The sequence below is a fragment of the Vipera ursinii genome (genome assembly GCF_947247035.1).
Source record: "Vipera ursinii genome assembly, chromosome: 3".
NCBI lineage: Eukaryota > Metazoa > Chordata > Lepidosauria > Squamata > Viperidae > Vipera > Vipera ursinii.
Genome location: NC_139516.1, coordinates 31,415,184 through 31,429,438, shown reverse-complemented (window position 1 = coordinate 31,429,438; position 14,255 = coordinate 31,415,184). Strand labels below are relative to the sequence as shown.

General features: G+C 37.7%; 1 protein-coding gene across 4 annotated transcripts in view; it reads left to right on the top strand.

Annotated features, from left to right (window-relative positions):
• CBFA2T2 (CBFA2/RUNX1 partner transcriptional co-repressor 2) overlaps window positions 1–13,691 on the top strand; it is an 87,498-nt gene extending 73,807 nt beyond the window's left edge. For 3 of the 4 annotated variants that reach the window (XM_083359248.1, XM_083359251.1, XM_083359250.1), the window contains 5 exons: window positions 909–997; window positions 3,375–3,570; window positions 7,345–7,416; window positions 9,616–9,806; window positions 10,685–13,691. In XM_083359248.1, the coding sequence (XP_083215374.1) occupies window positions 909–997; window positions 3,375–3,570; window positions 7,345–7,416; window positions 9,616–9,806; window positions 10,685–10,975 (839 nt within the window). In that variant the 3' untranslated portion in view covers window positions 10,976–13,691. The remainder of the gene's footprint in view (window positions 1–908; window positions 998–3,374; window positions 3,571–7,344; window positions 7,417–9,615; window positions 9,807–10,684) is intronic. The other variant, XM_083359249.1, reaches the window with a different exon arrangement.
• The last annotated feature ends 564 nt before the right edge of the window (window positions 13,692–14,255 follow it).

Here is a 14,255-nt window from a genome sequence, read left to right as displayed (position 1 = left end):
CCAGCGAGACAGAGATGCCTATATTTTCCAATGTACTGTATTTCCAGTCCAAATGCAGATTACCAGGATTGGTTTTCTAGTTTTGTAATACCTTGGTTATTCCACACTTGGAATACTGCATCCAGTTTTGATTGCCAGGATATAAAAAAGATGTTGAGACTCTAGAGAGAGTACAGAGAAGAGCAGCAAAGATTATTACAGGACTGGAGGCTAAAACATATAAAAATGGTTGCTGGAATTGGGTATGTCTAGTTTAATGAAAAGAAGGACTAGGAGTGACATGATAGTAGTGTTCCAATATCTCAGGGGCTGCCGCAAAGAAGAGGGGGTCAAGCTATTCTCCAAAGCACCTGAAGGGAGGACAAAAAGCAATGGATGGAAACTAATCAAGGAGAGAAGCAACCTAGAACTAAGGAGAAATTTCCTGACAGTTAGAACAATTAACCAGTGGAACAACCTGCCTCCAGAAGTTGTGAATGCTCCAACATTGGAAGTTTTTAAGAAAAGACTGGACAGCCATTTGTCTGAAGTAGTACAAGGTTTCTTGCCTGAGCAGGGGTTAGACTAGAAGATCTCCAAGATCTCATCCAACTCTGTTATTCTGTTGTTCTTTTATTCATATTCTAATATAAGATAAAAATTTGACAAATTTTAGCAGAGGCTAAGCATCTCAGGGTTACGGTAGTTTCTGTTATTTGATAGCAAAAGTTTGTATTTTTTATCATTTGCTCACTATTATTGATCTTATAGATGCCTGAAGCTTTGTAAATCCAATATGTATTTATGCATTGTAAATATTAATATGTGTTGATAGAAATAATCTCTTATCCCTTCCTCCTTTTGTATCACACTGTAAGGATTCTAGACTATACAATTTTCAGATTGTAGTATTTCCTTACATTTTATAGCAGGATTAAATGGAGGTTACCAGGATGAACTGGTGGATCATCGCCTAACAGAGAGGGAATGGGCTGATGAATGGAAGCATCTGGATCATGTAAGAGCCTGGGGTAAAAATAAAATAATATGTACAAATATGACTCTCCTTCTGCTCGTCTTAAGCGTGGACTTCATAACATTCTATTAAATCAAAATTATGTACATAGGAATCAATTTTATAATAACTCGGGTTGTTTGTCCATGTAACCTGATTAAATTCTTGCAGCAGCTCTTCAGCATCTTGGGAAGAGGTCCACCTTTTCACTTACTATTTGACTCTTTTATTTGGAAGTAAATCTGGATTCTTGATATACAAAGCATGTGTTGTATCTTTGAGTTATGGCAATATGCGTATGCACACAGCCAAATACATGTTTGTATGATTAGGTGATTGTTTAGTCTAGAGAGGATTTAATTTACTGCTAGAGCACGTGTGGCACATATACATGGTTCCAAGTTTGACTCCTGCATGCTGTTTAGCTGTGTGTAAGAGTATGGGGGAGGGGGACACATTCACATGCCTTCTGATATCCTGGAAGGGCCACTGCCAGTTAAATAGCGTAGTGGATTCAATGGATAATTTATTTGACTTTATATGCTTTATATATGTGCTTTTTTTTGGCAAAGTTTGCATGCTGTTTTCTATAGGGAATGATGTTAATAGAGGAAAACAACCCCATACTGCTTTTCAAACGTGGTTAGAGCTGAAACCACTCAGTAGGGAACAGCATTTTCTTCTTAACAATTTGAATTAAAATCCACATGCTAGAATTCCTAGATTGGTGGTTTCTTAAAGTGTAGGACTTCTGGGGTCCCCCAAAACCCACTAAGGGGTCTGCAGAATGAAAATTATTAGCCAGCTTAAATTGAAAAATAATACAATAAATCCCATCAAACAAACACAACTGAGGTCCCTTCCAACATCATCATCATCATCATCATCATCATCATCATCATTATTATTCAGCATATACAGAAATTTTAATTTTTAATACGGTAAATATCAGTGAATATAATCCATAAAATGAAAGGTCATCTTAGGTCATCCATAATTTTTAATGAGTAGGAAGGAGTCCTGACATAAAAAAGTTTAAGAAACACTGTCCTACATATTAACATTAGATATTAGATGAGGGAATAGAAGGTGAAATCATCAAATTTGCAGATGACACTAAGTTGGCAGGAATAGCCAATACCCCAGAAGACAACTTAGGATCCAAAAAGATCTTGACAAACTTGAACAATGGGCCCTATTCAATAAAATGAAATTTAATGTGGAGAAAAGCAAGGTTTTACACTTAGGCAGGAAAAACCAAAGGTACAAGTACAGATTAAGCAAAACCTGACTCCAAAAAGAGTAACTATGAGAGAGGGACCTTGGAGTGCTAGTGGACGATCACTTAAATATGAACCAGCAGTATATGGCAGCAGCCAAAAAAGCTAATATAATCCTTGATTGTATGAACAGAGGCATAGAATCAAAATTACGTGAAGCATTAGTACTGCTTTTTAAAAAACCTTGGTTAGAACACACCTAGAATATTGCATCCAGTTTTGGACACTACACTACGAAAAATACGTTGAAACACTGGAAAAAGTGCAAAGAAGAGCAACTAGGATGATTAAAGGCCTGGAGAACAGTTGCAGGAACTGGGTATGGCTAGTCTATAGAAAAGAAGGACTAAAGGTGACATGATAGCAGTATTCCAGTATTGGAGGGTCTGCCAAATAGAAGAGGAGAGTCAACTTATTTTCCAAAGCACCAGAAGGCAAGACGAAGAAGCAACGGATGGAAACTAATCAAGGAGAGAAGCAACCTGGAATTAAGGAGAAACTTCCTAACAGTGAGAAGAATTAACTAGTGCAGGGGTCGGCAACCTTGGCTCTTTTATGACTCGCGGACTTCAACTCCCAGAATTCCTGAGCCAGCTATGCTGGCTCAGGAATTCTGGGAGTTGAAGTCCGCGAGTCATAAAAGAGCCAAGGTTGCCGACCCCTGAACTAGTGGAACAGCTTTTTGCCTTCAAAGGTTGTGGGTGCTTCACCACTGGAGGTTTTTAAGAAGAGTCTGGACAGCCACTTTAAGTGTCTCAAGTTGTATAGGGACTCCTGCTTGAGCTGGGGGTTGGACGAGAAGGTCCCTTCTAGCACTATTCTGATTGATATAATTTTGCTTATATTTCAAAAGCTCCTGAATAATATCTGTTTTATAGAGAAGATCCTCATTTTTAACACCATTTATTTTTTCACAGGCTAGATTAATTATTGGGAAGTAGCTCATTATGTGTTCCAGAATCTGTTTCTGCAGGACAAATCTGTTACAGAAAAGTATAACAAAAAACTCTTACGTAGGCACCAGTGCAGGAAAACTCTGCTTACTGTCCTTTTGTGAAGCCGACATGTATCAAAATGCGCTATTCTTTTCCCTGTTGAAGGCATTGAATTGTATTATGGAAATGGTAGAGAAGACCAGGCGTTCCATGGCTGTCCTCCGCCGTTGTCAAGAAGCTGACAGGGAGGAGCTCAATTACTGGAAAAGGCGATGCAGTGAGCCCACCGAGCCACGGAAAGGAGGGAGCGATTCAACCATGCGGCAACATAGTCCTGGGAGCTCAGACTCAATCAGCAGTGGTATGCATTGACGCCCTGAATTTAAGGCAGTGGCTTTGTATTAGTATACTCTAGATCAGTATTTCCCAACCGTGGCCATTTTAAGCTGGGGAATTCTGGGAGCTGACGTCCATGTGACCTATAGTTGCCAAGGTTGAGAAACACTGGTCTAGATTTTTGTCTGAATAAAAGAAGAATGAGGAAAAATTGTTTGAATTGCTTTACAGTGCTCCATCTGTAAGCTTAAGCACATTTAAAGGAGTTAAAGAGTACACTGTTACCAATAAATATAGAACAACGTAAAGCAGGGCTTTTCAACCTTTTCACCCATTGTACCACTTTTAGGATATGGCAACATCCGAGTACCACCAGTCATCTAGCAAGGTATCAAAAACTTGATGACCAAAAAAAAAAGGAAAAAAGTGATGAAGTACAGGTAGTCCTCTACTAACAACAGTTCACTTAGTGACTTTTCAAAGTTACAATGGCACTGAAAAAAGTGCCCCCCAAGCCACAGCCGAGCAAGACACTTACCTGCCAGCCCGGTGGCACTCTTCCTCTTGTATGAGGTTTTCATTGTTGTGAGCATTCTTGTTGAGGATTGGGGGTGGGGGGTGTTTGGTTTTTATTCCCCCCCCATCTGCTGGGTGGTTGCAGCAGGTTTTGGCCACTTCACATGACCCTGGGACACTGTGACCGTCTTAAATATGAATCAGTTGCCAAGCATCTGAATGTAAATCACAAGAGCCTGGAGATTGCTGCAACATTCCAGCTGAACGGTGCTTCTTCTGGGCTCAGAAGCGCTAGGATCAGCGCTGAGGTCCAGCTGGAACCTGGCTCTGATCCTGGCGCTTCCATTGAGCCCTGACAGCCCTGAAGAAGTGCTGATCCTGGCGCTTTCATTGAGCCCTGACAGCCCTGCAGCTCCAGCCATCTCTCGCTCAGGCTTGTGCGGTGCTGCCACCGGTTCAGCTCATTCTCCTCCCCCGCTACCACTTTTCTAGGATGGTCGCGTACCACCTGCCAGGTACCAATGTACCACAGGTGGCACCCGTACCACAGGTTGAAAAGCCCTGACATAAAAGTACCTTCAGGCAAATCTCAAGCTAATGTTAACAAAACCTAATGCAAAAATAATGAATCAGTTGTTATTCTAAACTTCTTCAACATTCTGAAGTAGAATGAAATGCTCTGCACTCTCAACTACTATTTCAGTAGCATTTTAAGCATAACGGTGTTCTTTAATCTTCCCCATTGATTTGCACCACCTTACTATGAATTAAATCATTGATGTTCTGGTAATATTGATGCAAAGTTTGGCTTCAATTTCACTTTCCCAAATGCAAATGCAAATGAGCCCTGGGAACTGAATCCAGAACTGACGTATTTTTTTTTTAAAAAAAAAAACCTTACTCCCCCTTCAGAATCAAAAAACATAATGAATTTGGAAAGGATGTTAGCTGATATTTTGGGAGGGACACAGTACCTAATTTATTTGTAATGTGCATCATTTGGATGCAACCTTCATCCAAAAAGGTTTTCAAAGTGACCTGCATGTAAGTCAGTGCCAGAGGCTAATAATCTAAACAAGTTACAGCAGGAGGAGGGAACCAGGTAGCCTCAGAGGATGTTGTGATGGGAAGCAGCTCCTTTTCCCTCTGAATTGCTTCCAGCTGGCCATTTCTTTGGGATGAGTACTTAGTTTAAATATTGGTGCCTGAATTTACACATTGCATCAAGATTGGAAAGAAAAATAATAATGTGTGTTTCATATTCCAAGCTACTTCTTGGCTTTAGGTTCAGAGTAAATTTTACAGTGATAAAAATGAACATTCTATTTTTTCCCCTCCTTGTTTAAAATGACAGTTTATTCTGTTGCCTACCAGAAAGATAGGGTATACATTGAATAAAAAAAATAATCAACCAAGCTGGCTTTGCAATATAAAGTTTTGCATTGGGCTTTTGTTTAGGTTTCCAAAAACGTTAGCTGTAATAATTTTCAAGATGCTCCAGTTCCATTTCCGCTGTGTTTTTTCTCTTTATCCTGCCGGTACTTTGACATAATTTTGCTAGCGTTGACTTTGGTCAGTGGAAGCTTGGGGGTTTCTCTAAGCATTTAAGCATTTTGGCTGTGTAAATATCCACACTTAGGAAATGAGTTTGCTATTAGTATACATATTGAATGCAGTCTATATTTGATGAATGGTAATCTGGAGGCCAGATTTTCTCTCAATAGCATCTGTGCAGCCCTTGAGCATAATGTATAGGTTTAATTGAACTTTTAAAATGCTTTGCTAAACTAAAAATCCATTCCATTCTTTCTACAACACTTGAGCCAAATACCCCTTTTGATTGTCCTCATAGCATTTGGCAATGTATGTTGTTTCTGAATAAATGCCATTTCTCCTACTTTGGCTAATAAGGATTGATAGGAGTTGAATTCTAATATTTTGAGCTACAGACAAAAAAACACCTTTCACAATGCTCTCTGTACTTTACACTATTTTTGAAGCTGGAACTTTTAAGTTTGTATAGGTAGTCCTCAACATATAACCACAATTAAGCCCAAAATTTCTTTTTCTAAATGAAACAGTTGTTAGGTATGTTTTGTCTCATTTATGACTTTTCTTGCCACAATTGTTAAGTTATAACATGATTGTTAAGTGAATCTGTTTTCCACATTGACTTTGCTTGTCAGAACGTTGCAAAAGTTGCTCACGTGACCCTCAGATGCTGCAGCCGTCATAAATATGAATCAGTTGCCAAGCGTCTGAATTTTAATCACGTGTCCTTGAGGATGCTTCAATGGTTGTAAGCATGAAAAACAACCATACATCACTTGTTTCAATGCTCATATAATTTGAACGGTCATTAAATGAACAGTTGTAAGACAACAATAAGGTACCTGTATTCTACCTTGTTATAGTATACAGGATCCCAGAGACAAGAAACAGGTGATAGGTTAGAGATGAAGTATGCCTATATCTGGGTAAAACAAAAGCATTATTTTCAACTTAAAATATGCAAATTTTACATCTAATTACCATATTATTTTGGATTGAGAATATAATCTGCATGAAGCCTTGTGAATATTTCACTTTTCAACTGGAAAATAAAGCTGTCTAAGGTTCTTTGAAATAGGTAAAGGTAAAGGTTCCCCCGCACATGCGTGCTAGTCGTTTCCAACTCTAGGGGCTGGTGCTCATCTCCATTTCAAAGCCGAAGAGCCAGCACTTGTCCGAGGACGTCTCCGTGGTCATGTGGCCGGCATGACTAGACGCCAAAGGCGCATGGAACGCTGTTACCTTCCCACCGGAGTGGTCCCTATTTTTCTACTTGCCTTTTTACGTGCTTTCGAACTGCTAGGTTGGCAGAAGCTGGGACGAGTAACAGGCGCTCACTCTGTTACGCGGCACTTGGGATTCGACCCGCCAAACTGCCGACCATCTGATTGACAAGCTCAAGCGTCCTAACCCACTGAGCCACCGCGTCCCTCTTCTTTGAAATACAAGGCACCATTAGCAAAGATTACATTGTGGAATTTAAACATGGAAATGAAATATGCTGTGCAATAATTTTTGCAGTGATCTAAATTAAATTAAAATTAAAAGTGATCATCTGTCATTTTGATATTGCTGAACACTCTTTAATTGCAGGCATCTCTTGGTTTGGTTTTAGCGATTAACCCATTCTGCTCTCTTGCTACACAGATGCTGAATATAATTTTTTTCTTTTTAGTTTAGCAGGGCTACATTTCCATGCTTAATATTATTGCCATCATTGTTCCTTTTGCAGAATCTCAGCGGGAGTTCAGTAGCAGGCAAGGAACAGCTGGTTATGTCACAGAAGAGATATGGAAAAAGGCTGGTAAGTAAGGAAGCCTGTTTCAATACCTTGCTGTGGGATGTTATTTTGTTAAGAAACATCTGGAAAGTCACAAATTCCTATCACTGACCTAAAGAGAAAATACCTGGAGAGCCACAGTAAATCAAAAATTCCAAATACATAGCTGAGGTGGTTCTGAATTACAACTAAACAGGCAAGCAGCCACTCTGAGAAGCTGGCATGAGGTCCAAGATCCATCTTGGCATGTTCCGACTAGAGATTTTTTGGGCAACTAGTGGCAGTGGCAGTATCCACTCTGTTTCAGAGAAGACGTAGCAGAATTGTAAGGAAACAAGTAAAAAAGGAAATGGTCCTGTCCTGAAGGGGCAAAGGAAAGAGGACATAAATAACAATCACACAATCCTATTTCTTGGTTTATGTTAAAGGTATAATTTTTCAAAACACTTTCTGCAAATGTCTTTGCAGCATTCTGTCAGGCAGTAAGGTATCTAGCTATGGATAAATGTTTCAGGTAGTTAGGGGACCTTTGCTTTAAATTATATAAGTAATAGTTTCACAACTAATTCAGATATTGACTAAAATATGTCTTATGTATGACTGGTTTGCCTTTATCTTTTGGGGAAAGGTAGCTAAAGGTATATGTAATTAATGACTAAATCTTTAAATAAAAGAAAGCTCAGTTGAAATGAAGGTACACAGTCCATAAGTACAAGTATTTCTCCTGAGCAATGGGAGTAAAATGAAAACTGTAACACAGATAATGTAGTTGAACCTGTAAGTGAAGGAGTTGCCAAGAAAAAGTAGAAGCCTTGAAAAGGCTTGAGTTTCAATGTCTACAAAGATTTTTGTATAACTTTGGACAATTCAGCATTTTTCAGATATGATTACTTTCCAAGAGACATGGTGATATAGTGGTTAGAATGCAGTATTGTAGGCTAGCTTTGCCCACAGCCAGGAGTTCCTGACCGGCTCAAGGTTGACTCAGCCTTCCATCCTTCCTAGGTCAGTAAAATGAGGACCCAGATTGCTGGGTGCAGTATGCTGACTCTGTAAACCAAGAGGGCTGTTAAGCCCTATGAAGTGGTATATAAGTCTAAGAGTGCTATTGCTATTCTAATCTTTTTGTAAGGAGGGGATGAGGTTTTATACATTAATTCATTTTTTTTGTAAGATTCTTCCCATACCTTCCCTCTCTGATAAGTGAACTGACTTCTCTCATAGCTCATGTCTGAGGCATTTGCTCTAACTAGTTTGGGGTTAAGCTAATACATATAGCATAGCTTGCAAATTTTGCAGCTCTAGAAAGATCTTGTGTGTATTGCCTAGCTATCTTGTCTTCAGAACAGGCCAGCAAATGTTTTTGTTGGATGATATTGCCCTCTGCGCATCCCCAACTCTTGATCAAAACGGCCTCAGGGTGTCTCTTACTGCTCTACTTCCCAAGTACTTCCCTTGTCACTTTGAGCGCTCTGTTCATTTGGGAAAGAGTGCTTCCATCGACTGCAGGTCAAGCCAGCCGTTTATCAGCTATTTTGCAAAAGAAAGAACAAATTCTTGTTCAATTGGGTTAGCACTTACCATTTTTAAAGCTGCCCATTTACCATGAGTAACTATAAAACCACAATAATTCTATGAATGCTTGCAAATAGGAGGTTGTTGGTTCTATCCTTAGCAGAACGTTTTAAAGTTACAGTGGTGCCTTGGTACTCAACTGCTTTGAAACTCATCCCATTTTGTATTTAGCTCATTTTGACATGTAAATTTCCCCCCCCCCCCCCCGCTCATGGTTTGTTTGTTACCCAACACAAGCTAGAACTTGTAGGTCAGTTGCCTTGTGACTCACTACATTATTCCTTATGGAAAAATTTGTTTGGTACTCATCATTTTTTGTATTCGTTGTGCCCCCTGGAACCAATTAACGACGAGTAACAAGGTACTACTGTGTTATTTTTTTTTCCCTGAGCTTAACTTCCCTGCCCTGTTTTACTTGTTTTCCAGTAACCTGTGGTAAAAAGTTTTCACCTCAGTTTCCAAATAGCTCAAATATTCTAAATAGTAGAATGAAGGTGATCCTTAAGTTCAGGAGTAGTTCAGGGAAAACTAAAGTTATGGGTGACTTTGCCCTTTTATTACACAGTTGATTGGAAGTGTCTTCTTCAGTTATTACATTTTATTTTCCATCATGAAGCTGTTTGATGTACAACCTTTGTTTTCTTTCAGAAGAAGCTGTGAATGAAGTCAAACGCCAGGCTATGTCTGAAGTCCAAAAGGCAGTAGCAGAGGCTGAGCAGAAGGCATTTGAAATGATTGCATCAGAAAGAGCTAGAATGGAGCAGACCATTGCTGATGCCAAACGCCAAGCTACAGAAGATGCCTTCTTAGTGATTAATGAGCAAGAAGAATCAACAGAGGTGAGGACTAAGCAGAAATACCTGGTTTTTTGGGAGGGCATAGGGAAGCTCTTGGACATCACCTTAAAAATGAAGTGACTTTCTGTTGGTTTTGGGAGGTGGGGTTGTCTGTTTTTTTTTAAGAATTTCATCACTCCTTTTTATGTTATAAATTAATCTCAGTTGTCTTTGGGGATTCTCAGTCATCTAGGTCATGGTTGTCCCAAAGGTGCTTTTTTCAAAAGACTTTCTTTGTTTTTTCTTGAAGACATTTCGCTTCTCATGTAAGAAGCTTTTTCAGTTCTGACTGAATGGTCGAGTATGGAAAGAATTATATTCCTTGCAGTTATCTGGAAAATAGAAGGAATATAAATCCTTGTTGGGGAGATTACAGTGTCAAAGCCAGTCTAAATAAATACTGTTCCAGCAGCTTTTTTTGCACTCTGAATGATTTAACAATTTATCATTAAATTGTTTTCCTGGTAAAGGAAAACGTGCTCTTCAGAAATATGTTATTTGAGCCTGTTACGTGGCTTACTTACGGTTGCTAATTAAGTTATTCTTCTTAAATTTGTGCCAAGGAGAAACATTGTTGGAATTGCTATGAACACCTTCACTAAAATGTAAATTCACAAATCTACGAACATATCATATGACAGTTACAGCTGATATAATTATAGCTAGATTGCCATTTGATAGAATTTGGCAAACTGTTCTATGTTATTCCGGACAACATTTGAATTTGATTATACAAGGAATTTTCTTACTACTGTAGCAGTATTGAAGCACTATCTTAATAGCACCTCCCTCAAGGCCTTTTTCCTCCTTGAAATAATAAACCAACTTCAAACTGTTTTTTCAGTATACTTAAAGGAGAAGTTTGTTCTTTGGTTTTCCAGAGCTGCTGGAATTGTGGCCGCAAAGCCAGTGAGACATGCAGCGGATGTAACATTGCTCGTTATTGTGGCTCCTTCTGCCAGCACAAAGATTGGGAGAGACATCATCGAATCTGTGGGCAAGGCCTGCACAGCCAAGTTAAGCCAGTGTCCTTATCAGCCAGTCGGTCTTCAGCAGCCACCCTCAATGTAGTTGACGGAAGAGCAAGTCCAGCTCTGGAAAAAACATCCGCCACCACTTCTCGATCCTCCACTCCAGCTTCTGTAACAGCAGTAGATACAAATGCACTCTAAAAGGGAACTCTGCATTCAATACGTTTTTTGTTATTTTGTACTTTGGAAAACAGAAACCTCAATACATTATTAAAAATTTATATTCCTGCACTTTGGAATTCAGGCTATTTGTTGGGGAGGGCGGCTTTTTACAGTGACATTTTTAGAAATCTGTGTTAGCCCTTCCAATTTGGGATCTCAGAATGATCTCATTGTTTCCTGGAATATGGAGAGTTTGTTTTAATGGAACTATCTCAAAAGATACTCTATACTGATATAATTTTAAGCTTCTAACTAGCAAGTTGTTCTTCTATTTATCATGAAGCAAAGCTGCTTGGAAAGCCTTTTCTCTTCATCTAATATATCCATTCTTCCTCTGTTTAATCTGAACAGTTGGGTTTTCACTACCACCACCCATTGCTATTTGAGTACCTCTAGGCTTTTTACATATTGTGACAGAATAAGTGGACCATTTCATTATCAGACAAAACTATGTAAATATAATATAAGCAGCTTGTTATTTTTACCTTTATACTCCAGCATTGAAGATTTTTTTGTTTTCATTTTCATGTTTTCCATCATTCCTGAAATGGACACATGACTGAAAGATGCTGTTCTTGTGCTTTAAAAGGAAGATCCAAAACTTGTTCAATTCTCTGGTTTTTCACTTACCAATTTTGGGAACTTGTGGATACAGAGCAGAATGCTTATGAATTGGTTGGAAGGATTAAAATGTTCTGTCCAAAATTTTTCCAGAACGTCTTATTGTATCATTTAACAAATCTGATTATTTTGTCATCCCAACTCTGTCACACACTCTTCTCTGCATAAGTGTTGATGGCTTTATATATTTTGTTTTAAAGGTGCATTAGTGAATAAATTAATTGGCACATACCACACATGACTCAAACAGTTATATCCTATATCCAGGCTTTCATGTTCAGGTGTCCTCTAGGTACATTCAGTTTTCATATTTCCCTAGATTAGATAGCCATTGACATAATTGTCTATGGGGTTTATAGAACTTGAAGTCCAATTGCTGTGGAGGGTGTTGTGTTGGAGAAGTTAAAGCTATTCTCTCAAAACATGTTAGTAAAATTATAGAAGATTCACATCATTTAATAACATTCATGAACAGCCAAGGCTAATGAATTTAATTCTCTTTTTCTGTGAGCAAACTAAAACTGTTGATTCTATTGAATAATTTCATGTATTAAAGTATTATGGCATCTTTCCAAGATACTTCATGAATTCTGTAGGTTCCAAGTTTCCAAGATCTACCCACTGTGTCTTTATAATGTATCTAGCTCTTTTGCTGCATTTAAGAAGGATTTTTTGTGATTTTTTCAATCTTAAAACATGCCAGGTTGATCTTTATTCAAATAGATCAAGATCAGCAGAGAGTAGGCAAATCACAACACAGATGGAAAGCAAGTTTTGTTAGCTTTAAGATGCAAATTCCGAGAAAACGAGTCAATATGGGGATGGTTGAAAAGAGTTATTCTCTTACAATTACCCCTAATATAAATAGTTGCTTTTTGCCAACACTAACATCAGAAACTATTGGGAGATATATTTATGCATCTAGTTCAAATCTCAGAGGAGTGGCTTCATATAAAAGCTTTTATTTTTGAAAGGTTATCAGAATTTATTCAGATTCATGCTTATGAAAATCCAGTGCTCTTGACTTCTAATCCCCTATTTGTGGTTTACCACAAACATCTGTTTTGCCTTACTCAGATATAGTAGTGTGTCTTAATATTAAATTGAGGGAATCAATATACAGTACAAAGGAAGAAGGCATTTATATATAAGTAAAGGCTTTATTCATATGATGCCAAAATCTCATGGTTTGATGTTATGCCTGAGCTAATCCATTGTAGCAAAATAATTTTCAGTGTGTATTAGATACTCTAAAGTATTATTTAGTGCTTTGTTTTTGTTTTGCAGATTCCTGTGTTGCATATTTCCATGAATGCATATGCATTGCTTGGAGAAAAATATTTGATTTATACCTGGAACTCATCCTTTAGTGGTGATTTACCAAAGATGGATTTTTTAAAATTCATGCTGTTTAATAGAAATCAAAATCCAAGGTCATGACTTCACACATGTTTATAAATACATTTTTAGTGTTCATTTTAAGAAAAGGTTTGTAGTACTCCAAGGAACTATCAAGTTTGAACTGTTCCCAAGATTTTTCAGCAAATGTGAAAATATGAATTAAAGCTGTGGTGCTAACATTACTTACTTGTTCCAAAACTGATTGCCACCTAATTCTTTCCATAGAACAGAATGATACAAGATCAGTTCCAAAGAAAAGTATGCATGTGTGTTTGTCTGAGAGAGAGAAAGATTATATGTGTGTGTGTGAAAAAACATTCATTGGCATTCTAAGACTATATGTAAATAGACAGTCTTCCATAATTTAACATGCAACTACAATAGATTGATGTGTATTAAGTAAAAAATACATCAATGTACACAGATTACATATTACCAGTCATAATTTTAAAATGGTTTTTGAAAATGGAAATGAAAGATATGAAATGCTACTATGGGAATACTTTGTGGATTCTGTTTTCTATATATTTTTGTCATTTGATTCTATATTAGGAATTTTTGTTACCAATTTCATGTGCATAACTTATTTAATATACTGTATAAAAGAACCCAAACCGTTACAGATGTATTTAGTTTGTTCTACTCATAGTAGTCAATAAAGACTATGTTCACCTTATAATACTTTGACTTACCTTGTTTTATAGAATATAATTTCAGCTAAAGGCTGGATTGACACATTATTAATATTATTTAAATCCCATCCCACTTTTTCTCTAGGAAATCAAGATAACTTACATGAGGATCTTCTTTTGTTTCATCCTCGTAAGCATCTTGTAAGGTAGTTTGAGCAGAGAATAGTCTAACATCTCATTCAACTTCCGTTGTTGAATCTAGATTTGAATTTGAGTCCCTCTGATATTATTCCAACACCTTAACTACTACACCACAGTGACACTTCATAAGCAGTAGTTATGCCTTGGTTTTGGATGGCATGTTGTGTGAATCCAGTCACTGTGGTTTGTAAACCATGTTTAAAGCTTTGCGAATGATGTAAACTAAGCCACAGTGGATTCAACAAATCAGTATTTAAAAAACCAGTGTAATTTAAACCTAACCAATAACAAATGTTACGATTCTGCATGCAAAAAATGCAGAGATTACTGCATGTAAAAATCAGTCTGGCATAATTACTTTTTAATGTCTGAAAGTATGTTTAATTGCTGTTGTGTTCTCAAAG